A 24,949-nucleotide genomic window follows, 5' to 3' on the forward strand; every position below is an offset into this window, starting at 1 on the left:
CATCAACTGCCGCGTCATAACACCATTCTTCTTTTCCACGGCCACTCCAAAGAAATGTGCAACCTGCATCAATTTCCTTGAGCTGACCCTCCTCATGTAGGCGAGTCTCACTGTATGTTGTGTGTAGCCAGCTCTCTACTGACAATGCAGCTCTTCTTCAGGAATGCCAACTGTGGTGCTGTCCATGAGGGTGTGCATGTTCCATGCACCAATGGCCTCTCCCGCTCCCTAACCTTTCCTCTCATTGCTGACCCTCCAGCTCATGGCCTCTCTGGCTCCCTAACCCTTCCTCTCACTGCTGGCCCTCCAGCTCATGGCCTCTCCCACTCTCCAACCCACTCTCTCGCTGATTCTTCCTCTTGCTGAACCTTCTGCTCCCCAATTCGCCTGCTCGCCATTTCCCTCTCCTGAATCATCGCCGTGAGCAGGGGCTCTGGAGGTGAGTGGTGAGAGCCAGGAGAGCAGTACCTCTCACTGCCCATCTCCAGGGCTCTCACTCACAACAAGAGTTCAGGAGAGGGAAGTAGCAAGTAGGACAATTGGGGAGCAGGAGGTTCAGCAAGAGGAAGGACCAGTGAAAAGGCGGATCAGGGAGCGGCAAATGGGACCGATTGGGTCACACGGCTCTGTGTCAGACTGGTGCAAAATGACTTTAAAATGAAACTCGTGACGCCAAACGAGAATATGTTAAAGGGAGGCAATATAAAACAGACATTTACTGTACAGTTTGGGCAGAGCTAAGAAACATTAAGTGGCAGAAATCAATGGTGGGAGTAATTTATAGGCCCCCTAACAGTAGTTATAGTGTTGGGCAGAGTTTAAATCAGGGAATAAGAGGTGCATGTAACAAAGGTAATACAATAATCATCAGGGATTTTAATTTTTATGTAAAAGGGAAAAAAAAAATAGATTTGTAGTTAGAGTGTGGAGGGCGAGTTTATGGAATGTATTCATGATAGTTTTACAGATCAGTACATCGAGAAATCAGCTAGGCAACAGGCTATTTTTGAACTATTACACCTCCATGAAAAGGGTTAATCAATGACCTTGTAATAAAAGGAGCCTCTAGGGAAGAGTAATAAAATTTTATACCGAGTTTGGGAATAACTTAGTTAAGTTTGAAACTGAGCTCTCAAACCTGAATAAAGCAAGCTACACGGGGGTGGGGGGTGAGCTGGCTAAGGTAGTTTGGGAAAATAGATATGATGAGTAATGGAAAACTTTTCAAGAATTAATTTATAATTCACAACAAATACACGCTCCCGTGAGAAATAGAAAACATTGGGGAAGATGGTCCAATCGTGGCTAACAAGAGAAGTTAAAGGTAGTATTAGATTAAAGGAACAGGAGGTTTATAATGTTGTCAAGAAGGAGTGGAAGGATTTTAGAATTCAGCAAAGGATGACAAAAGAATTCAAAAAGAGAAATGAGAATGAGAGTACTCCAGCAAGAAACATAAAAACAGATTGTAAAATCTCAAAGATATGTATAGAGGTTGGCAAAAGTAAATGTGGTTTCCTTAGAGGCAGAGGCACGAGAAATTAAAATGGGGCATGAGGAAATGGCAGAGACATTAACTAAATACTTTACATCTGCTTTAACAGTAGAAGACACAAGCAACATTCAGTAAATTATGGGGAAACCAAGTGTCTAGCAAGGATGAGAATGAAGAAATTAGTATTAGTAGTGAAATAGTACTGGATAAATTGATGAGAATAAAAGTTGACAAATCCCCTGGGCCTGATGGCGTACAACACTAGGGGCAGAATTTTGCCCTTGGTGTGTGGGCTTGGTGGGGGCGGGTGGGGGTGGTCAGGAAGCCAACCACTGCCCTTGATCGGCACCACACCACAATTTCATGCTGGAGGGCGGATTAAGCCCTGCCCAGCGTGAAATACGAATGGCAGCGCTGAGCGCTGCCTGTGCAGGTGGGGGAAAGAGGGCGAGGTGGCCTGGCGCAAACTTTGCACATGAGCGCGAGAGAACGCTTCAATCTCCCTAAGGCATGGAGCTGCCTCAGAGAGATCAAGTGTTGTTTAAAAAAAAAACTAATGAAGAAAATAAAAATGTCATAAAATATGTCCCCACGTTTTTAATTCAATTGTAAAATTTTTATTTGATTTTTATTCGCTTTAGGAAACCTCAGCCCGACCGTGGATGAGGTTTCCAAAAAAAGTGGTGTTTTTGCCTGTCCGCCAACCGTAAGGTTGGTCGGGCAGTAGAAAATTAAATTTAATTAACTTTTTAATTGCCTTAATAAGCCTTTTAGTTGTTGGCGGGCGCGCTGCTGACTCCAGCCTGCGCCCACCGAACGAAATATCGCGGGACTACACGATGACGTCAGGACGTTCGCCCAACATCATTGTGCATCATTTTACACTCGGCCGGGTTGGGCGCATGCCCATCTGCTGAGCTAAAAATTCTAGCCTAGGATTTTAAAAGAGATAGCTACAGAGATGATAGAGGCATTGGTTTTGTCCTTCCAGAATTTCCATGATTCAAGAACAGTCCCAGTGGATTGGAAGGCACCTTACTATTCAATATAGGTGAGATGGAGAAAACAGGGAACTAAAGGCCTGACATCAGTCGTAAGGAAGATATTAGAATCATTTTTTGGGGACAGGGCACTTAAATCATAATTGGATTGGGCAGAGGCAACACAATTTTATGAAATGGAAATCATGCTTGACAAATCTATTAAGAATGTTTTCTGAGGTTGTAACTGGCAGGGCAGATAAGGGGGAAATGTGTTTGAATATTGAAACTTTATAAGGTGCCACAAAGGATTAGATTAGACTACACAAGGTTAGAGTTCATAAGATTGAGGATAATATATGCAAAGATTGTGGACTGGTTAATGAGCAGGAAACAAAGTAGAAATAAGTGGATTATTTTCAGTTCAGCAGGCTGGTCTGTAACCAATTGGGTACTGCAAAGATCAGTGCTTGCCTCAGCTATTTACAGACTGTAATAATGACTTCAGTAAGGGGGCCGAGTATAATGTAACCAAGTTTGACACAAAGTTAGTTGTGAAAGTAAGCTGTGAGGAGGGCAGAGAGATTGCAAAGGGAGATAGACAGGTTAAGCAGTGGGTGAGAACATGACAAATGGAATATAATGTGGGAAAATGTTAAGCCCTCCATGTTGAGAGGAAAAACAGAAAGGAAGTATATTTTTCATATGGCAAAAGACTGGAAAATGTTGGCCCTCAGACAGACCTGGGTGTCCTTGTACACAGAACACAGAGTTAACATGCAGGCACAGCAAGAAAGCTTTCATAACAAAGGGATTGGAGCATACAGCATGCTGTAATTGTACCTCCGTGTGACTATACATGGGGCAGGGTTTTCCGTTCGTCGGGCGGGTGCGCAACCGGCCCGATCGGGTGTAAATACATGCTCAACGACGCTGGGCGAGCGTCCCGATGTCATCACGGACTCTCGCAATCTTTCGGTCAGAGAGTGCGCGCGAGAGTCGGTAGTGCACCCGCTGACAATTAAGAGGCCTATTAAGCTCCTTAAGCAATTAATTAATTTGTATTTTTCGTTGCCCATCCAACCTTATGGTTGGCGGGTGGGCGAATAGACCAGGTGGCCTTTGCATTTTTAATGAAACCTCATCCACGGGCAGGATGAGGTTTCCAATGGTAAGTAAAAGATGCAAAAAAATGTTTCCACTTCATTTTAAACATCTCCCTCTTCATGTGACGGAGTCACATTTGGGGACATGTTTATATCATTTGTTAAATCTTTATTTTCCTTTGTCCAAATTTTCAGTTGCCTGAGGCAGCTCTGTGCCCTCAGGGAGCTGTCAGCGCGCACTGCCCCGTGCATGCGCAGACTTCTGTACTCGCCCTCCTCCCGCCCCTACCCCGGCAGCGCTGAGCCTTCCAGCGAGCCTCTCACACTGGCTGGCCGTTTATTGGCCAGGCAGCATGAAATCGCAGTCAGGTTCGATGGCGGGCAGTGGTCCATTTTGCAGCTGCTCCTGGGCCCGCCCGCCGTGCTCACCCAATGAAGGGAAAACCCTGCCCATGGGGTACGGTGTACAGTTTTGGTCTTCTTACCTAAGTAAGGGTATACACATGCCTTAGAGGAAATGCAATGAAAATTCACTAGATTGATTCCTGGGATGACAGGAGTGTCCTATGAAAAGATTGGCTGGACTAGGCCTATATTACCTGGGCCAGAATTTTACCAGCCTCTGGGATGCAGGTGGGCCAGTAAAATTGTGGGGAGCTGGGTCAGATCAGCACCCAGTGCAGTCCCACTGTTAGGGCATTTTACCAATGACAGGACTGGATGCAGGTAAGTGGGCAGCTATTTTACATAATTAAAGACACAATTAGGGGCCATTTTACAGTGCCATTGACATTTTTCTGACAGCAGGGCAATCCCCTAACACGTGGGGAAGCCGCCAGCTAAATGCAGGCAGTGCGGGGATAAGGCTCCATTGGGCCAAAGAAGGGGCTATGAGGACAGGGAAGGCAGCTCCTGCAGCCCCAGTGACCACCAACCCTCAACCCCCTGAATTTGTTTTTCCCCAACTTACCTCTCGGAGGCTCCAAGTCTTCTGCGTTTTTCAGCAGCAACCATCGCTCCTGGTAGTGCAGCTGAAGCTGGAGAACTGCCAGCCCTGTGATGCTGGCAGCATCAGAAGCTTAGTTGCTGTACTTAAATCAGGGTGGTGGGGAGGGGCAGGTCCATAAGCAGTCAATTAGGAGGCCACTTATGATACAATTGCTTAGCAGGTCCCGCTTCGAGCAAGGATGTCTCGGAGAGGCTGCAGGGCATTCTGAAGGGGCAGGGTGAACAGTCAGTGGTCGTGATACATAGTGATACCGACATAGGTGAAAGAAGGGATGAGGTCCTACAAGCTGAATATAAGGAGTTAGGATGTAAATTAAAAGGTAGGACTTCAAAGGTAGTCTTCTCTTGGATTACTACCAGTGCCACGTGTTAGCGAGAGTAGAAATAACAGGATATATCAGATGAATACGAGGCTGAAGAAATTGTGTAGGGGGAGGGATTCAGATTTCTGGGACATTGGGACTAGTTCTGGGGAAGGTGGGACCAGTACAAAGAAGACGGGCTGCATCTGGGCAGGAACGGGACCAATGTCCTCGGGTGGGGGCGGGTGTTTGTTTGTGGGTGGTTGGGGAGAGTTTAAACTAGAATGGCAGAGGGATGGGAACCTGAGCAGAGAGACAGAGGAGGGGGAAACAAGGATAGAAACGAAAGACAGAAAAGTAAGGAGCAAAAAAGGAAGGCAGAAAAAACAAGGGTGAAAAACAAATGGGGTCACAGTGCAAAAAAAAGCTAAGGTGACTAACAAGGTTAAAAAGACAAGTCTAAAGGCATTGTATCTTAATGCACGGAGCATTCGCAATAAGGTATATGAATTAACAGCGCAAATAGATATAAATGGTTATGATATAGTTGCAATTACGGAGACATGGCTGCAGTGTGACCAGTGTGGGAATTGGACATCCAGGGGTATTCAATATTTAGGAAGGACAGACAAATAGGGAAAGGAGATGGAGTAGCATTGTTAGTAATGGAGGAAATCAATGCAATAGTGAGGAAGGATATTGGCTCAGAAAATCATGTGGAATCTGTTTGGGTGGAGATGAGAAACACCAAAGGGCAGAAAGCGTTGGTGGGGGTTGTCTATAGGCCCCCAAACAGTAATGGAGATGTAAGGTGGGCATTAAACAGGCAATAAGGGTACAACTGTAATCATGGGTGATTTTAATCTACATATAGATTGGGCAAACCAAACTAGCAATAATACTGTGGAGGAGGATTTCCTGATGTGTAGATGATGGTTTTTTAGACCAATATGTTGAAGTACCAACTAGAGAGCAGGCTATCTTAGACTGGGTATGGTGCAATGAGAAAGGATCAATTAACAATCTTGTTGTGTGGGGTCCCTTGGGGAAGAGCGACCATAAAATGATAGCTGAATCCGAGGCTAGGGGCCTGAATCAAAATAAAAAGAACTACGAGGGTATGAGTTGGCAATGATGGATTGGGGAACCTTACCAAAAGGGTTGATGATGGATAGGCAATGGCTAATATTTAAGGAACGTGTGCATGAATTACAACAATTATTCATTCCTGTCTGGTGCAAAAATAAAACAGGAGAGGTGGCTCAACCATGGCTTACAAAATAAATTAGGGATAGTATTAGATCCAAAGAGAGACATATAAAATTGCCAGAAAAAGCAGCAAGCCTGAGGATTGGGAGCAGTTTAGAATTCAGCATAAGTGGACAAAAAGATTGATCTAGAAGGGGAAAATGGAGTATGAGAGTAAACTTGCAGGGAACATGAAAACTGACTGTAAAAGCTTCTATGAATATGTGAGGATAAAAAGATTAGCGAATCAGAAATGGGGAAAATTATAATGGGGGGACAAACAAATGGCAGAAGAATTGAACATATATTTTGGTTCTGTCTTCACCTAAGAGGACACAAATACTTTCCCAGAAATGTTAGGGAACCAAGGGTTTAATGAAAGGGAGGAATTGGAGAAAAACAGTATTAGTAAAAAAACGGTGCTAGAGAAATTAATGGGGTCAAAAGCTTACAAATCCCAGGGCCTGATAATCTACATCCCAGAGTACTAAAGGAAATGGCCCTGGAAATATTGGATGCATTGGTGGTCATCTTCCAAAATTCTGTAGACTCTGGAGCAGTCCCTACAGATTGGAGGGCAGCAAATGTAACCACACTATTTGAAAAAAGGAGGGAGAGAAAAAGCAGAGAATTACAGACCAGTAACATCAGTAGTGGGGAAGATACTAGAGCATATTATAAAAGACGTGGTAACAGAACACTTGGAAAGCATTAATGGGATTAGACAAAGTCAGCATGGGTTTATGAAAGGGAAATCATGCTCAACTAATTTACTGGGGTTTTTTGAGGATTTAACTAGTAGAATAGATAAGGGAGAACCAGTGGATGTAGTGTATTTGGATTTCAATCAGGCTTTTAATAAGGCCCCATGTAAGAGGCTAGTGGGCAAAATTAAAGCAAATGGGATTGGAGGTAATATACTGGCATGGGTTGAGAATAGTGGGAATATGGCACTGAGATAGAGGATTAGCCATGATCATATTGAATGATGGAGCAGGCTCAAAGGGCTGAATGGCTTACTCCTGCTGCTAGTTTCTATGTCAGGGTTCCCACATGCCTTGTAAAATTCAGCTCCTGAAGCTTTGAAGAATGAGAGGTGATCACACTGAAATGTATACAATTCTTAAGGTGCTCAACAAAAATATCAGCCATGATCATGTTGAATGGCGGAGTAGACACCAAAGGGTGAATGGCCTACTCCTGCTCCTATTTTTGCTGTTTATTAAAAATGTAGAGTTCTATCAAGGATTTTCCCTTTAATACAAATGGTCACATGTCAAATGAGATCCTCCCCCACCTCTCAAGTGAAAACTGCCTGAACAAGAACATTATTATGCAGCACATTTCCTCAAGAAACAATTCTTTCTCAAAGGTTTGGCTCTGCCAATTTTGGATGTGTAAGTAAGGTCAACCATTTCTGATGTTGGGCCAATACCTTCTCTGCTGCTGCATACTGATAAGGCCTTTACTACTGTTCAAATACAGCAACTATTTCTAATCAGGAAATCCTGATTCCAGCTCCACTCATGCATTGGAGTGAAGCAGGTAAAGTATATTCAGCTTTCGGTCCTTCAGCTTGTTTGGATCTTATGTGCATAGTCTCCACATGCCCTTGTCTAAATAACAGGCACTGTCAGTTCTATTATCTGTGTTCCATCTAAGTAAAAAAGGCGTATGCCAATAACACTTTTAACAATAGAGCCTTATATTCATTTTAGGTTAATTGGTTGTTTGATGAGAATCACTTGGTGTTGAAATGAATTACATACCATTGATGTAGGCTTTGTTTGGAGACCGCAAAGCACTGGGCACTTAGTTTTAAAAAAATGTCAGAGAATTAAAATGTTTTCCACGGGTAAAATTTTGACTTCGGCAGGCGGGCGCAATCGGCAGGCCTGGGAGGGGCCAGGAAAGGTACCACCTCCCGTGATCGGCCCCCAACCGCAATTTCACACTGGCTGGCCAATTAAAGCCCACCGAGCGTGAATGGCTGCTCCCCAATGGTCAGGAAGGGGCAGGCGGTGGAGGGGGCGTGTTAGCCGCCGGGTCCAGTTTAAAACCGACAGTCTGGCCGTGGAAGGCTGCCAGTGATGAACACATCTTCGGTGTTGTCAACAGGCTTCAGTGTTGTCAACAGGAGATTATAAGTTATGGATTCAAATACAGCTGCAGATGCCAGGTGGGAGGGCAGGACAGGTGGGCACTCGATACTCCAGTTTTATGATGAGTGCCTTGCAGTCCTACTGGAGGAGGTGGCTGCCAGGAGGGATACCCTTGTCCCCAGGGATGGAAGGAGGACGCCACTGTACCTTACAAAAAGAGCTTGGGAGGAGGTGGTAGTGGTCAGCAGCCATGATGTTGTGTGGCATACCTGGGTCCAGTGCTGCAAGAGGTTTAACGGCCTGCTGCACTCGGGAAGGGTGAGTCCCATGTTGGCATGGATCAGTGTGTTGAAATGTTAAGGGCTGGTCGTCCCCATGGAGCTTAAGAGGTGTTAGAGTTTGAGTGCCAACGGTCAATGACGCCGGAGCTGGCCAAGGGGGTGAACCCTGGCTGTTTGGACTGAGTGCCTTGTGGCTCGAAGGCCACGACTTGGGTGGGGTTGGCAATGGCAATAGAGAGTGGACTAATCAATGCTCCTCTGTCCTTTCAGGAGAAGGTGGCCCACAGCAATATTGAGAGGTCACAGACCGGCGGAGACCTCGCAAACATCCTAATACTAACCAGATACAAGCAGGACGCCTTGGAGCTGGAGAGGCGCCATGCACCCCAGTCAATCAGCTGCGGAGAGGCTGGGATGTCAGATGAAGATAAGAGTACAGTACACAGAGGTGAGAGTTTTGGATGGTGCAAACATTCTTGTGGAGTCTCATCATTGATGAGAGGCTCAAAACTGGATTCCCCATTAACCATTGAAAGATTATGGCACCATGATGCAGATTTCCATTGTCTCACCAGGGTGCCTGGCATGCATAGTGACAGTGTGATGGCTTAAACTTATGACATGTCATTGTTCTCCCTCAAGTTTACCACCACGCACCCAATCGCAGGACCCTGAAGACTCACCTCTGAAACCAGAGGACCATCAGGCTCCAGGTGCACCTGCATCACACCTGCTCTCTGAACCAGGCACCAGCACAAATACCAGCACCTCTGTGGGTGTTAGATCTTTGGTTAGAATGTCGGTGCACAGCAGTGAGGGCACTTCACACTCGCTTGAGGTGTAGGCGGAGGCAAAGTGCACCCAGGGCGCCGGCAGTTGGAAGACTGCTGGAGATCAGGATGATGCTGAGTCAAAGGCAGATGATGAGCCTTTCGAGTTGTCCATTAGACGGCAGATGCTGGATGTCCAGCGAGATTGTGTGGGAGGATCTGGTAGAGATCCATGAAGGTATACATGTCATGGTCTCCGATATGGAGGATTCCATGTGGAGCATCAGCACTGCGTTGACCCTCATGGCCAAGCGCATTGCCTCTTCCATTGAGAGAGAGAGAGGCAGCTCCAGGAACAAAATCAGGGTTCCTGGGGTTGCGCTTGGATCTGCAAGCCCTCACGCAGGCAATGACCTCAGGCGGTCAGTGCTAGTGTGGGAGATGGATAAGGCACCCAGCATCCCAGCTAGGCGCCCGTCCACCAATGGTGAGCAAGGAGGTCCAGGATGACCTAACGTTGGCGCATGAGCTGCCTGTCATCTCTGCGAGATCCTCTCAGGGCGCTCTGGATCACGCCAGCAGTTCCTCCACTCCTCTGCCAGCGACCATGACATCTGATGAGGCTGCGGTGACTGGAGAGATGCCAGCTGTGGCACTGGCCGCTCCCTCCCAGGCAGGGCCAGCACAGTCTTCACTGGCCAGAGGACACCCGCCAAGGTCATCAAGACCAACAAGATAGCTGAGTCAGCAGGCTGTCTCCAATGCCGTTGCCAATGAAGGGAGACACCAAGACATAGCACTGGGAAACGTAAGTTTAAGGCACCATAAGCACAAGAGGGACTTGTCAAGTGTGATCTTCTGTTGTGTAATGTTTCGTTTATGTTTAATGGTTTGGGGTTGAAGACCAGAGAAGGCTCTGTTAATTTGTTTTGACTGTCAACATAAGATAAATTTTCTTTTGTCATAATGGCCTGAGTATCCTTCACCTTTTTTGTTTAATATGGTGCAGGGTATACCAGTTTGTAATGCTGGACGTGGGTGGCTTGAAACTTTATTGCTCAGACACTGAGTGAACTTTGGGGTCAAAGGGAAGTGTCATTGCAGACATCCCGGGTGGTGGCGACAGCCCTGCCCTGAGGTGGTAGTGCTTATTTGGCAGCCTAGCTGAAGGAGCATTGGATTAACATCCCTGGTGTCCCTGCCTCCATGCCCTCAGTGTTCTCCTCACCATGCTCCTCTTCTGACTCACTACTGGATTCATCATTTGTGGCCAGTGGAGCTGTGTCAAGATCCTCTTCCTCCAGTAGGTCTCCCCTTGCCAGTGCCAGATTGTGGAGAGTGCAGCCTGTAACCGCTATCAGTGACACCCGCTCTCGGGGGTATTTAGTACACCACCTAAACGGTGCAGGCATCAGAAGCAAATCCTCAGAAGACCTATAGTTCTCTCTATCACTGCCCTTGTGGAGGTGTGGCTCCTGTTGTACCGCTGCTCTGCCTCTGCTCTTGGGTGGCAGAGAGGCGTCATAAGCCACCTTTTCAAGGGGATAGCCCTTGTCACCCAGCAGCCATCCATCCAGTTGGGCTGGAGCACTGAAGAGCCCCGGCACCTGGGAGTGTCTCAGGATGTAGGCGTCATGGGAGCTGCCAGGGTACCTTGCGCAGACTTGTAGAATCTGCATCCTCTGGTCTCATACTATCTGCACATTCATGGAGTGGAAGCCCTTCCTGTTGACGAAGACACCCGGCTGACCCGCTGGCACCTTGATAGCCACATGTGTGCAGTCTATTGCACCCTGGATGCGAAGCCTCTGGCTCATTCAGCCTGGCTGGCCTCGTCTGTACGGAAATGAATGAAAGTCAATATGCGCCTGAACAGAGCTTCTGTCACCAGCATGGCACAACTGTGGACAGCTGATTGGGACACTTCACACATCCCCCACTGGCCCCTGGAAAGAGCCGGAGGCATAGAAGTTGAGGGCCACTGTGACCTTCAGAGCCACTGGCATGGGGTGTCCACCCACACAGTTGAAGCTGATCTCAGCCCCAATCATCTGACAAATGGAAGTCACTGTCTCCTTGGAGAGGTGGAGCCTCCTTCGGCATTGCACCTCGGACACATTGAGGTAGCTGCATCGCCCCCTGTAACCCTGGCAGCAGGATAGTGGTGTCTTCTGCAGTCCCTAACATCTTGGACTGCCAGCTGGCTCTGAGTCCCCTGTGTCTGTGCCTCTCCTCCCATAGGTCACTCCCCTAGAAGCTGCATCGGGACGCCTGGCCTCCTCTTCCTTCTGCCCCCTACTTCCTCCTCAGAGGAGGTGCCACCAGCAGAGACCACTATCCCCATTACCAGGGTAACAGAAGGCTATCAGATACCTGGAAGGGTCCACACGGCTTCGTTGGAGACACTAAAAAGTCCTGAAAAGAGGTTTGGAAATGCTAACTATGAAGCCTCGAACAGAGATAAAGCTACCATATACCAGTAAGTCACCAGCAGCAAACTGTCCACCAAACTCCTCACTACTCACACTTGTTGACTCTTTTTATCCCGCACGTGGATGAGGTTTTTGAAATCATCGGCTGGCCGTCAGCCTGTTTTGCCCATGCGATAGGCGCGAAATCGCACGGGCAATGAAAAATCGTGTCAATTGCCTTTTTAATGGCCTTAGCTAGCCTCTTAATCCGCGCGCACCCACCGACTGAAATATTGTGCGAGTGCGCGCTGATGTTGGGATGCTCGCCTGACATCAACACTCGCTATTTTACTCTTGAATGGGTTGGCGTGCGCCCGCCTGCTCAGCAAAGAATTTTGGCCCATTGTTATGACATCATGGGGAGAATTTTTCCTATGGCGGGCGGGTTGTGCGGGAGTGGGCGTGGAGCCGATTGTCATCCGCGATCGGCTGCACACCGCCATTTTACGCGGGCGGGCCAGTTAAGGCCCGCCCAGTGTAACGCGCAGCCAGTAGCACTCAGCGCTATCTGGGAGGGCAGGAGGGAGAGGAGGGGCCTGCGCTCTTTCGCGCATGTGCACGAAAGAGCGCAGCAACCTCCTGGAGGCAGTTCCATGCCTCAGGGAGATTGAATGGATTAGAAAACTTTTGAATAAAGTAAAAATTGATTTAAACATGTTTGTGAAGTTACGAAAATTTATTTATTTTATGAAAGCTTCAGGAAACGTTAATCCCGCCCGTTGATGAGGTTTCCTGAAAAACGCGAAGGCTGCTTGGGTTCTTTGCCTACCTGCCAACCTTAAGGTTGGACGGGCAGCGTTCTTAACAAGTTTAAGTACTTTTTTAATGGCCTTAATAGGCTGTTGAGAGTTTGACGGGGCATGCAGCCACCTCCAGCGTGCGCACGCCGAACGAAATATTGAAATGACGCACGCCCGGTGTCATTGCGCATCATTTTATGCGTCGGGCCCGCCCCAGCACGCCAATGACAAAATTCTGCCCCATTAGTATGTACTTGCTGAATGTATTTGCAATATTACTATATAATGTGCCAAAGCAATTCTTACTGAGATTTGGTGGAGTAGCAGGATTATGGCTTAATATATCGCATATGCCTCCCAGAAGTCTTTTTTAAAGTGCAATTGAAAGTAACACAAATAAAGTATGTCTGCTCTCCAATGAGCTATTTTGCTCTCTCAGTGGCTGTAAGACATCCCAGGCCACTATTCATGGAAGAGAAGCACTGTTTCCCCCCATGACCTAGCCATCTCCCTCAGCCAACATCTAAAACAGATGATCTGGTCATGTATTTCATTGCCGTTTGTGGGAGCTTGCTGTGTGTGAATTGGCTTCTGTCTTTCCTAAATTACAACAGCAACTAAATTTCAAAAGTGCTTTATTAGCTGCAACGTGCCCTGGCCATTAGGAGTTCATGAAATGCGTTATATAAATGCAAGTTTTTATTGTTCAATCAGTGGTGCATTTCTCCTTTTAAGTGTTGAGCATGCACAAATATTAATCCAGTAATAAATATTTAATAGAAGTGCTGGTGGGATGCTTTAAGTAGCAATTTTTAAATATCCATAGATCATTCTTTGCGGGCTAAATTCTTGCTTGAAGGGATGATAGTCAGCTGTTATGCACAAAGTTCAACAAAATTATATTTTTACAAAATTCTGTAGTATGGTTTTGTTCTGTGTATGATCGGATATGACAACAGCTTTTTCTCTGATCCCAACACTAATTAAATGTTTTTCTGGGGATTTGTGTTGTCAGATGGTGTAGCAAGGATTACAACTAGATGCAGGGTGGAAAGAGATTATACATCTACCATCTGTGAAGGTGTGTGTGTCAACATATAAACTGTATGCATCTGTTCAAAGCCACAGAAAACATGCACAATTTTTGAGGATTTCTTTTGTGATTCCTGGCAGCCTCCTATGGAAAAAAAATCTGATGCTTTCACTGTACAATATATTCCTGCAGCTCCAACCTGGGTCTGCATTCAAATCCCCTTCATGATGATAAAAGCATAATTAATTGCATTATCATGTTGACAAATAATTCCACACTCAACTTTTAACTGCAGTCTTAGACAGAGCCTCAGGCTAATGGTGGTTGTTTCAACTTTCCAAAATGGCTTTTAGTGCTTTTGCCAGTCTAAAGAAGAGGCGAGTGCTAAAGCCAGCTTTGAGAAATGAGTCAAGTTACTGGCATCCGAGCAGCCAAGATGCACTGACCAGAATATCCCCAAGGGGATGGTGCAAACTTCTCAGCATTGTGAGCTAGCAAGATGAACTTACAAATTGCTGTTGAATTTTTCATGAGGCCATACTCATCTTGTCTGTGGAAAGGCAAGTGCCTAACTTCAAGTCTACTTTAGTGCACTTTCTGCCATATTTTAGATCTTGATCTATACAGCGATGACACGCATTTCTATGTGTGTAACGGGTTTTATTAATGGTGCTTTAAAATATCTACTCTAGTTTCAGCTCTGGCTTCCAGCTCTTTCTATTGTTTGTTTACTTTTCCCTGAGTCCACACTTAGGCTCAACCAATCAACACAGTGAGCATAAACAGACTCACATAATCAAATACAGAATAATTGAACATTACATTTTCCTATTTTATTACAAGCAGTAAATAGTTCACAAAGTATTTTGACCATAAGAAAATCTTGTAACATTGAAGAAAGTAATGAACACTGATGTGCAAGTAGGGAGTTAAGTTTCAAGGGCCATAAAACTTGGATGTGTAGTGTCCATTTTTGCAGAACAGTGAGTTCCATTTTGCTTCCATAATGGGGTCCACAGTAAGCTTGCACACATCTGGTGCTGGCCATGCCCGACACCAATTTCGGCAAGGATGAGGTGCTGGGAGTGTCCGCTGGAAGTTGCAGAGTAGGTGAACCATGACATCAATCAGTATGTAACATTGATCTGATGCCAGCACTGCAATTTTGGAGCTCAACGATCTTCTCTTAACCTCACACTGCTGAGCATGTGTCAGCAGCAGGAAGGACCCCCTTAAAAGTGTTATTTAAAAGATCAACAACTTACAGATTAGTTGATTAGTTTCTACTGGCTCTTGCTGTGGTTGTAGATGCGTTTGATGGTTTCTAGAGTTGTTTAACATTGTTGAAGGCTACAGGGAGTGAGGTGGAACATGCTGAAGGGCTTTGTCTTGACTTTAAGGAATCTGCACAAGCCACTTGCTCAAAGACATGGGTGTATAGTTTCTATATTCCATGTCCTACAAGGTGACAGGGAGAATAAGCAGCAGGAGCAATTTTCCTACCACAATTTCAGAAAAAAAGTGTGGCAGATGTTACAGCTTCACCAAGGAGTTCCTCAGTGAAATCTTCCACCTGCTGCAGTCATAAGTGGAGATGCAGAGCAGGGAAAGGATGGCATTGCCAGAGGCTGTGATGGTGACACTAGCCGTGAAATTTTATGCAGTTGACTCCTTTCAGGTTGAAGCAGGAGATATTTGAAACATTTACAAGTTCACCATCCACTGTTACATAAGGGTGGCCACTGAGCTTCTATATTCTGAAAGACCTGAATATGTTTCATGTTCTTTTGCCAGAGAGTGGGCATGTGGTTTCGTGAGCACTGCAGGCTTCCTCATGGTGCAGGGTGGCATTTAGCACATGCATGTCCCTTTGCAGTCACCACATAGAGAATCTGACATGTACTGCAATCAGAAGGAATTCCGTTCCCTTCATGACCAGCGGGTGTGCAGCCATACACATGGAATCATGTAGTCAATGTTTGGTATCCTGGCAGCTGTTAAGATACCTTCCTTCTGCAGCAATCCGTTGTACCATCTGCATTTGAGACAATGTGACAAACCAGAAGGTGGCTACTGGGCGACAAGGGTTATCTGCTGACCACATGGGAACACCACCACTTGCAAATGCATCTCCAAGCCACTCACCATCCTGACTTAGAAATATATTGCCATTCCTTCACTGTCACTGGAACTCCCTTCCTAACAGCACTGTGGGTGTACGTACACCACATGGACTGCAACAGTTTATGAAGGCAGCTCACCACCATCTTCTCTAGGGCAATTAGGGATGGACAATAAATGCTGGCCCAGCCAGTGATGCCCACCCCATGAATGAATTAAAAAAAACACGGTTCACGATTTGTGTCCAATCCATGAACATGTGGACAGCATGCATATAATGAAAACCACGCTGCCACATAAAATGTGATCTAGGTGATTTAAAAATCTAAAGACAAAAGTCAAGGCACTAGAGCTGCGTAGCGATTTGGGTAAAGGCAGAGCGGGACAGGAAGAGACAGAGAGTTTAATGGTTAAACATTGTGTGGTGTGACTCTGGAGCCCAACTCCAGCATGGCTGTCTGGCATGAAGGTGAAGGCAGTTGGCGGAGATGGCGCAAAATTCACTGACCTGATTTTCTCTGGGCCTTCCACTCAACCAGCTGAGTTTTCAGTTTTTCCTCACCTTGTCCGATCTTTTTAAAGCAGCCAGCCTCCAGAGGTCCCGGCCATTGGCAACCATCTGCCACCAGTCTGTATCAATGATCGCTATCTTCATATATCGCCTGCGCCTGAGATATGGACGTCCAGAAGTCGTACCCAGTGGCCAGTTCGCCGGACAGGTGGTTTTTAGGTATACAGCCGTCATCCATCTGATGAACTCGGTGAGCCATCACAGACCTGTTGGCTTAATAGTAAGTGTATGCCGATGGAATTAGCATGCTCCAGTACCTCAGAGTTGGTGATTTTGTCCTGCCAAGAGATGCCAAGGATACCTCTGTGACAGCAAAGGTGGAAATTGTTCAGCCTTTTCTCCTGCCTAGCATGTGTTATCCAGGTGTCACTACAGTGGAAGAAGGCATTGAGGACACAGGCTTGGTAGACACGTAGTTTGATGTTCTCAGTCGGGTTCTGATGTTCCGCACTCTCTAACTCAGCTTGGACATAAGGGCTGCAGCTTTTGCAATATGTGTGTTGCTTCCAGCATCAAGTGACAGATTACTGGTGATAGTGAAGATAATAAAGAACCTCCAGCATCACATTGCCCTACCACTATCAATCAGTACTGACAAAGTTCTAGACCATGACACTCATCTTCCTGATGCTGCTGGTCAAACCAAAGTCTTTACAGGCGAGAGAAAAACTGTCCATTTGCCACTGAAGGTATTCCTTGGTATGGAATTCTAGTGTGGCATCATCAGCGTGGAGCAACTCTCCAATGAAGAGTTGTCACACCTGTGTCTTGGATCTCAGGTGGGCAAGGCTAGACAGTTTTCCATTGGTTCTGGTGTGCAAGTAGGCAGCCTCTGTAATGAACTACAGGCATGACAGCAGCAAAGGGAAGAATATACCAAAGAGCTTCGATACCAGAACAGAGTCCTGATTGATTCCGCTGCGGATCTCAAAGGGTTCCATGTTGGATATCATAGCTGACCTTACCCCTCATGTTGTCATGGAAAGGAGAGATCACACAGAGCAGCTTCAGCAGGCAGCCAATTTTTTTTCAAAAGCTTAAGTAGGCCCCCTCTGCTCATATTGTCAAATACCTTGGTGAGGTTGATGAAGATTATATATAGTGGTCCCCTTTGCTCACGGTTTTTCTCTTGCAGCTGAAGATCATGTCAATTGTAAATCTTCCAGTTCTGAAACCACCCTGCAACAAATACTTTTCCTATGATGCTCAGTAGGGAAAATGCCTCAATAGTTGTTGCAGTTGCTGCAATTGTCCTTGATCTTGTAACAGTACGAGGTCAGAATCTTTGCATCATGCATATCCCCCTCCCTCCATTTAGACATTTCCCCCTCCCTCCAGCAGAGACTGAGAAGTCTGTGCAGATGCTGCAGAATTGCTGTTTCCCATGTTTGATAAGTTTAAATGGTGCAGCAACCTTACCTGGAGCTTTGCCAATGGCAGGTGAATCATTGGCTTTTCTAAACTGTCACCAGTAACTGTCACCGACTATAATAAACAGATGGAGAGATGGGTGGAATGAGTTATACTCCAAGGAAATGCTGTCACTGAGGAAGCTCTAGACAGCTTGCCTGTCATGGAAGAGCTAGATATTGAACCCACAGTGAAGTTTAGAAAGGAGAAGTTTGGAAAGGAGAGATCACACAGAGCAGCTTTTTGACCCCATCATATATGCCCCTAGTGTCCCTTTTGTCAGAGACCATCTGGATATTCTGGTAAAGTTGTAACCAGTAGCCATTCCTAGATCTTGTTCACCCGTGTGATGTCAGTTAATATGCTGTGGGCGCAGTATTCAGGCCCTTGGAGCTGGACTCCTCGCATTGACAATCATAGCTATATGGTTCCACTGCCTTCGCACAGGATGTGGAGGTCCTCTTGGTTTCCTGTAGATGGGTGACATCTCTCCTGCTCTCCCTTCCTGCACCAAGGCTTTCAGTGCACGGTCAGAACATCTTAGAGCCCGCTCTCTGCCTTGTTGTGCAATTGTGTGCCTTTTCCATTTCAAGCACACTCTTGCAAGGACTTAAAGCCTCTGCTCCAGTCAAAATCTACCTCCCCTTTAAGAGATGCAGACTGATTTCATGTAATACAGGCTAGCTTGAACATATGCCAGCTTCTCACAATTTTGAGCCCCTGCTCAGGTGTGCAGCCACTCATTAGCAAGCTTAGCACTGGCTACATTTAATCATTTAATTGAGCAGGCAGCACAAAGTCTGTGCACTGTCTGCATCAGAAGCAATAGGTGCAGACTAATATCGCATTGCAATCGCTGTGCTCATTTTTGGGTCTTGTCGAATTTCACAGACTTAGACTCTTAACTGAAAGAAACACCATTCTAACATCATAGACATTGTAGAACAAAGTAACCCATTGCTCGCAATAAAAAGTTCTGTTTTATTTGCTCCAATTGTTTTTAAAGAGCTCCCTATGGCCAAAGAGTGACCTACTTCCTCTCGCTGTTGTAACTCTCCAAGAGATATGCTGGTTTACACCTGCCTGATTCTCCTTTATGTTATGTCTCCCTCCTTGCAGAGGTTTATTTAGCATTTAGCCATAGTGGTAAAGTTGAATTGAAAGCTTGCCAAATGAGGATCAAGGGTGGTACCATGCGTATGGGCTCCAGTTGTCTAATGGTAGTAGCGTACTTCCTGGCTTATATTCCCTAAAGTCTTTGCTATAAAATAAACAGATGCGGAGGTTCCTTTAATGTGACAAATCAACCTAATAGGATCCATTCACACTATCCATGTAAAAGATAAGCCAGGTAACATATATCCATGTATATTTAAAAGAGTGACAGTTGGAAAATTTTGTAAGCTGAATGATTACACTTCTATTTTCTGTACAATAGTTAGTAAAATTGGTTAATAAGGATATGCTATTGTATTTAAAAATAATTAGCATCTCTGGCCTCCATAGTCAGTAACCTCTGGCATACAGATCAACCAGCTCAGAGCTTCTTCGCGAGCTTTATGCACAAGTCAAATTGCTCAGTCCAACACTGGCCAGAAAGCATGTATGTCCTCAATGGCAAGACTCTTTGTCTAACCCACAACTCTTCAGCATTCAGAAGTCTGGCAAATGTTTTTCCATTAAATTGCAGTTTTTAGTGCCACTGTTTAAATTATTTTGATTTTGCTAAATATTGCATACTGTAGGACAGATTTTGAAAAATCAAATAAAATTCCTGTAACCATATCATTCTCATAAGGTCAGTGAAAAAATAACCTTGGCTTCAACTAATCTACTGTAGTGGGTTTTTAAGAGTTCTGCTGCATTGCATGCTGAGGCTATGATGCTACTGAGTGGTTTTGCAGGGAGAGTCAGGAATGTGATTTGGGAGAGCTATGGTTGCCAATGCAATGAAAATCGGAATGGGGATTTGGATGCAACTATGGTTTCCAAACTGATGGAAGAAACAAAGCTCTTAAAGCTCAGTATTAGAAACAACATATGGGAAGAAAAATCAGACACAAAATCACTTCAAACAAGTGTTGTTTGGCTTGATGATTGTTAAACCAATACAAGGTTTGCAAGAGTGATCTAAGTTATCAGCATAGCTCTGATAGAGATTTGCCAGGATAAAGTTTAGCTTCAGCTGGAGATGGTATGTTTAGAATTATTTAGAGAAACAGTAATTGCTAGATTTTGCACCACAGGGATGCTTTGTACCTGTATGTTTGTTAAATTCATTTTCTGTAATTAAGTGTTTGAACAACCAACTTACTTTAAAAAACAGGCCAATTCTTTTGTTGTTTGGGAATGTAACGTTCCATGATGCTGCCATGTAGTTTAATGATGCAAGCTGCCCCATTTATACATTGGGATGAATTTACCAATAACAAAACAAATGCACATTCACTTATATGACTCGCATTCTACTCTCAACTTCCTTGAAGAAATCAACCAATTCAAGGCCAGAATAAAAATAACCAGCAAGATGCCAATAGCCACCGGCAGCTGCCATTTACTTATGCCTACTTTTCCTCTGGAGAGAATTAGCAATGCCCTCTGCTAATGAGCATTTTGGTGCCTTTGACAGCACTCATCAGGCTATTGAAGCAAGTAAGGTACATTTGAATGCACCGGAAAGGGTAAGCAAATATTAAATAGATCGAACAGTGCTGCATTGAAACGTCATCACACTTTGTGTACAAATATCATTCCAATTAAACTGAAAAATATTTTCTGGTATTAATTTGTTATATTCTCAGTTTACTGCATTCTTTGACTGCATCTTCAGTTTAAAAAAAGAACATTAATGTTATCAAAGCATAAGAAATAAAGGGTGGGACAGGAAGTTTCCAAGTGCACAAAGCTTTCTTAAAACATGCATCTTTTCCCACACTACCTTGCGCAAAGACAGATTTACACTTTATTGTTTATAGGCAGTAAGTAACACATCCCTTCCCTTACTTTCAACAGTGATCGTTTCCTTTTTCTCCATTAATTTTAACAAGGATCTGCGAATATGTTGAGATGCAATGGTCACAAATGTAATTCGTACTTACTACTTGAAGACATCCTGCTGGAATCAGACCTGTAAACAAATGACAATAATGCAAGATTAAGTACTATATATGCACAATCATAAAGAAAAGAACACTGCATAAAGAACACTGCACAGAATACATTATCAATGGGAGAAAGAAGCAAAGTTTTAACAAATTTAGTATACTAGGTTTCAAAGTTTTTGCCACATGCATAGTTGAGGCCTGAAATCTTTCATTCCATACATTTAGTGGCTTGTGGGACTTCCAGGAATACGGTGCAAGTCAGTTTTGGTTTCAGAATGCTAATTTCAGAAAAAATGTATTTTCTATTATGCTACCAATTGCAATAAAGTTTTTTTTTACACTACCTGTACCATTATTGCAGGATGTAAAAGTTAATATGAAATTGCTGAATTCTCCACTTGCAAATAATAGGTTGAATGTCCTAACTTCCTCTTAGTACCGATATGCAAATTTGATATTAAGCTATTACCCACATTTTATTTAAAACATGAGGGTATATGGTGGCATAGTGGCATTGTCACTGGATGAGTAGAGTCCCAGGGTAATGCTCTGGGGACCAGGGTTTGAATCCCAATAAAATCTGGAATTAAATAAGTCCAATGATGCCCATGAATCGATTGTCATAAAAACTCATTTTTCAAGGAAGGAAATATGCTATCCTTGTCTGGTCTACATGTGACTCCAGATCCACAGCAACGTGGTTGACTCTTAAATGCCCTCTGAAATGGCCTAGCAAGCCGCTCAGTTGTAACAAACTGCTGGAAAGTCAATAAGGAATGAAACCAAACAGACCACCTGGCATCAAGCTAGGCATCAGAAATGACAACAGCAAACTCAGCCCTGCAAAGTCCTTCTTACTAACATCTGGCAGCTAATGCCAAAATTGGGAGGGCTGTCTCACAGACTAGTCAAACAACAGCCTGACATTGTCATACTCACAGAATCACATTTTAAAGATCATGTCCCAGACACCACCACCACCATCCCTGAGTATGTCCTGTCCCACCAACAGGAGAGACCCACCAGAGGTAGCGGCACAGTGGTATACAGTCGGGAGGGAGTTGTCCTGGGAACCCTCAACATCAGCTCCGGACCCCATGAACTCTCAGCATCAGGTCAAACATAGGCAAGGAAACCTCCTGCTGATTACCATGTAGCACCCCACACTGCCCTCACCTCCCCCACCTCAGCTGATAAATCAGTACTCCTCCATGTTGAACACCGCTTGGAGGAAGCACTGAGGGTGTCAAGGGGCGCAGAATGTCCATCACCAATAGTGGCTCGGTAGCACCACTACAGACCGAGCTGGCCAAGTCCTAAAGAGCATAGCTGGTAGATTGGGTCTGTGGCAAGTGGTGACGAATGAACAAGAGGGAAAAACATACTTGACCTCATCCTCACCACCTGCCTGCCTCAGATGCATCTATCCATGACAGTATTGGTAAGAGTGGCCACCACACAGTCCTTGTGGAGATGAAGTCCCATCTTCACAACGAGGATATCCTCCATCGTGTTGTGTGGCACTACCACCTTCTTAATGGGATAGATTTCGAACAGATCTAGCAACTCAAGATTGGGCATCCATGAGGTGCTGTGGGTCATCAGCAGCAGCAGAATTGTACTCACCCACAATGGCCTGAATTTCACACTTGGCATGCGCGTCAAGACACGAAAGGCGCTTCTGCCCGCAATCAGCTCCCAAACACAATTTCACACTGGCTGGCCAATTAATGGCCAGCCAGCATGAAAAGTGTGCTGAGAAAGCCTCAGTGCTGCTGAGGGGGGCGGGAAGAGGATGGGCACCGACAAAAGTGAAGGTGTGGGTGGGCACTTCTAGGGAGCTCCCTGAAGGCACACAGCTGCTGCGGAGCTGCCTCTGGGAGCTGCAGACCTGGACAGATTAAATGACAAGAAAAAAATGCACCAAACTGTGTCTATGCAACATGTTCAAGCACGTGACAGCAGAACTCAAAAAACATCAGTTCCCAAGATGTCATTTTTTATTCCCGCCAGATATTTCATCCCGCTCTTGGATGAGGTTTAGTTAAAAATGGGCTGCCTGCCTTTCTGTTTTACATTGTGCGACGAGCGCGAAATTGCACGGGCAACGTAAAATTGCGGATAATAGGGGTTTTAATGGCCTTAATTGGCTCTTAAGTTGTCGGCGGGCATGGCTCTGACTCCCATGCACGCCCGACTGATCTCAATACTGCTCATGTGCATGATGGCGTCGGGACACACGCCTGACATCATTTCAAATACGTTCGGGTCGGGTACGCACCCGCTCGATCAACGTAAGATTCTGGCCCATCTGTAACCTTGTGGCCCGGCATATCCCCCGCTCCCAGGGATGGGCAATAAATGCTGGCCCAGCCAGCAACACCCACATCCCGTAAATGAAGAATTACCATCAAGTCAGGGGATCAACCCTAGTTCAATGAAGAGTGCAGGAGGGCATGCCAGGAGCAGTACCTGGTATACCTTGAAATGAGGTGTCAACCTGGTGAAGCTACAGCATAGGACTACTTGTGTGCCGAACATCATAAACAGCAAGCAATAGACAGATAAGTGATCTCACAGCCAACGGATAAGATCCAAGCTCTGCAGTCCTGTCACATCCTGTCTTGAATGACGGTGGACAATTAAACAGCTCAGTTTAGGTGGTGGCCCCACAAATATCCCCATCCTCAACGATGGGGGAACCCAGCACATCAGTGCAAAAGATAAGGCGGAAGCATTTACTACAATCTTCAGCCAGAAGTGCCGAGTGGTGGTCCATCTCGGCCTCCTACGGAGGTGCCAGCATCATAGATCCCAGTCTTCAGCCAATTCGGTTCAATTCATGTGATATCAAGAAAAGGCTGAAGGCACTGGGTACTGCAAAGGCTATGAGCGCTGACAATATTCCGGCAATAGTACTGAAGACATGTGCTCCAGGATTTGCCATGCCCATAGCCAAGCCATTCCAGAACAGCTACAACACTGGCATTTATTGCCAATGTGGAAAATTGCCCAGGTATGTCCTGTACACAAAAAGCAGGACAAATCCAACCCAGCCAATTACCGACCTATCAGTCCATTCTCAATAATCAGTAAAGTGATGGAAGAGGTCATTAACAGTGCTATCAAGCGGCACTTGCTTAGCAATAACTCGATTACGGACACTCAGTTTGTGTTCTGCCAGGGCCACTCAGCTCCTGGCCTCAATACAGCCTTGGTCCAAACATGGACAAAAGAGATGAACGCCAGAGATGAGGTGAGAGTGACTACCTTGACATCAAGGAAGCATTTGACAGAATATGGCATCAAGGAGCTGGAGCAAAACTGGACTCAATGGGAATCAGGAGGAAAACTCTCTGCTAATTGGAGTCATACCTAGCACAAAGGATGGTAGTTGTGGTTGTTGGAGGTCAAACGTCTCAGTTCCAAGACATCACTGCAGGAGTTCCTCAGGGTAGTGTCCTTGGCCTAACCACCTTCAGCTGCTTCATCACAAAGTCAGAAGTGGGGGTGTTTGCTGATGATTGCATGATGTTCAGCACCATTCATGACTCCTCAGACACTGAAGCAGTCCATGTCCAAATGCAGCAAGACCTGGACAATATCCAGGCTTGGGTCACAAGTGGCAACTAGCATTTGTGCCACACAATGACCATCTCCAACAACAGAGAATCTAACCATCGCCCCATGACACTCAATGTCATTACCTTTGCTGAATTCCCCACTATCAACATCCCGGGGGTTACCATTGACCAGAAACCAATCTAGACCAGTCATATAAGTACTGTGGCTACAACAGCAGGTCAGAGGCTAGGAATCCTGTGACGAGTAACTCACCTCCTGACTCCCCAAAGCCTGTCCATCATCTACAAGGCACAAGTCAGGAGTATGACAGAATACTCTCCACTTGCCTGAATGAATGCAGCTACAACAACACTCAAGAAGCTTGACATCATCCAGAGCAAAGCAGCCCGCTTCATTGGACCCCATCCATAAACGTTCACTCCCTCCACCACCGAAGAACAGTGGTAGCAGCACGTCCTATCTACAAGGTGCACTGCAGCAACTCACCAAGGCACCTTAGACAGCACCTTCCATACACATGACCACTACCATCTAGAAGGACAAGGGCAGCAGACACATGGGAGCCCCACTACCTGGAAGTGCCACACCAAGCCAAGCCACTCACCGTCGTGACTTGGAAATA

The 24,949-nt window shown here is 45.5% G+C and overlaps 1 protein-coding gene across 3 annotated transcripts in view; it reads right to left on the minus strand.

Moving 5' to 3' along the window:
• Positions 1-24,949, minus strand: part of fam124b (family with sequence similarity 124B) — a 47,609-nt gene that overhangs the window by 14,213 nt on the left and 8,447 nt on the right. The window contains exon 2 of one of the 3 annotated variants that reach the window (XM_078563727.1): positions 20,737-20,765. In XM_078563727.1, coding sequence (XP_078419853.1) covers positions 20,737-20,765 — 29 coding nt within the window. The other 2 variants (XM_078563729.1, XM_078563728.1) reach the window with 2 other exon arrangements.

Source organism: Cetorhinus maximus, chromosome 19, assembly GCF_964194155.1.
Source record: "Cetorhinus maximus chromosome 19, sCetMax3.hap1.1, whole genome shotgun sequence".
Taxonomy (NCBI): domain Eukaryota; kingdom Metazoa; phylum Chordata; class Chondrichthyes; order Lamniformes; family Cetorhinidae; genus Cetorhinus; species Cetorhinus maximus.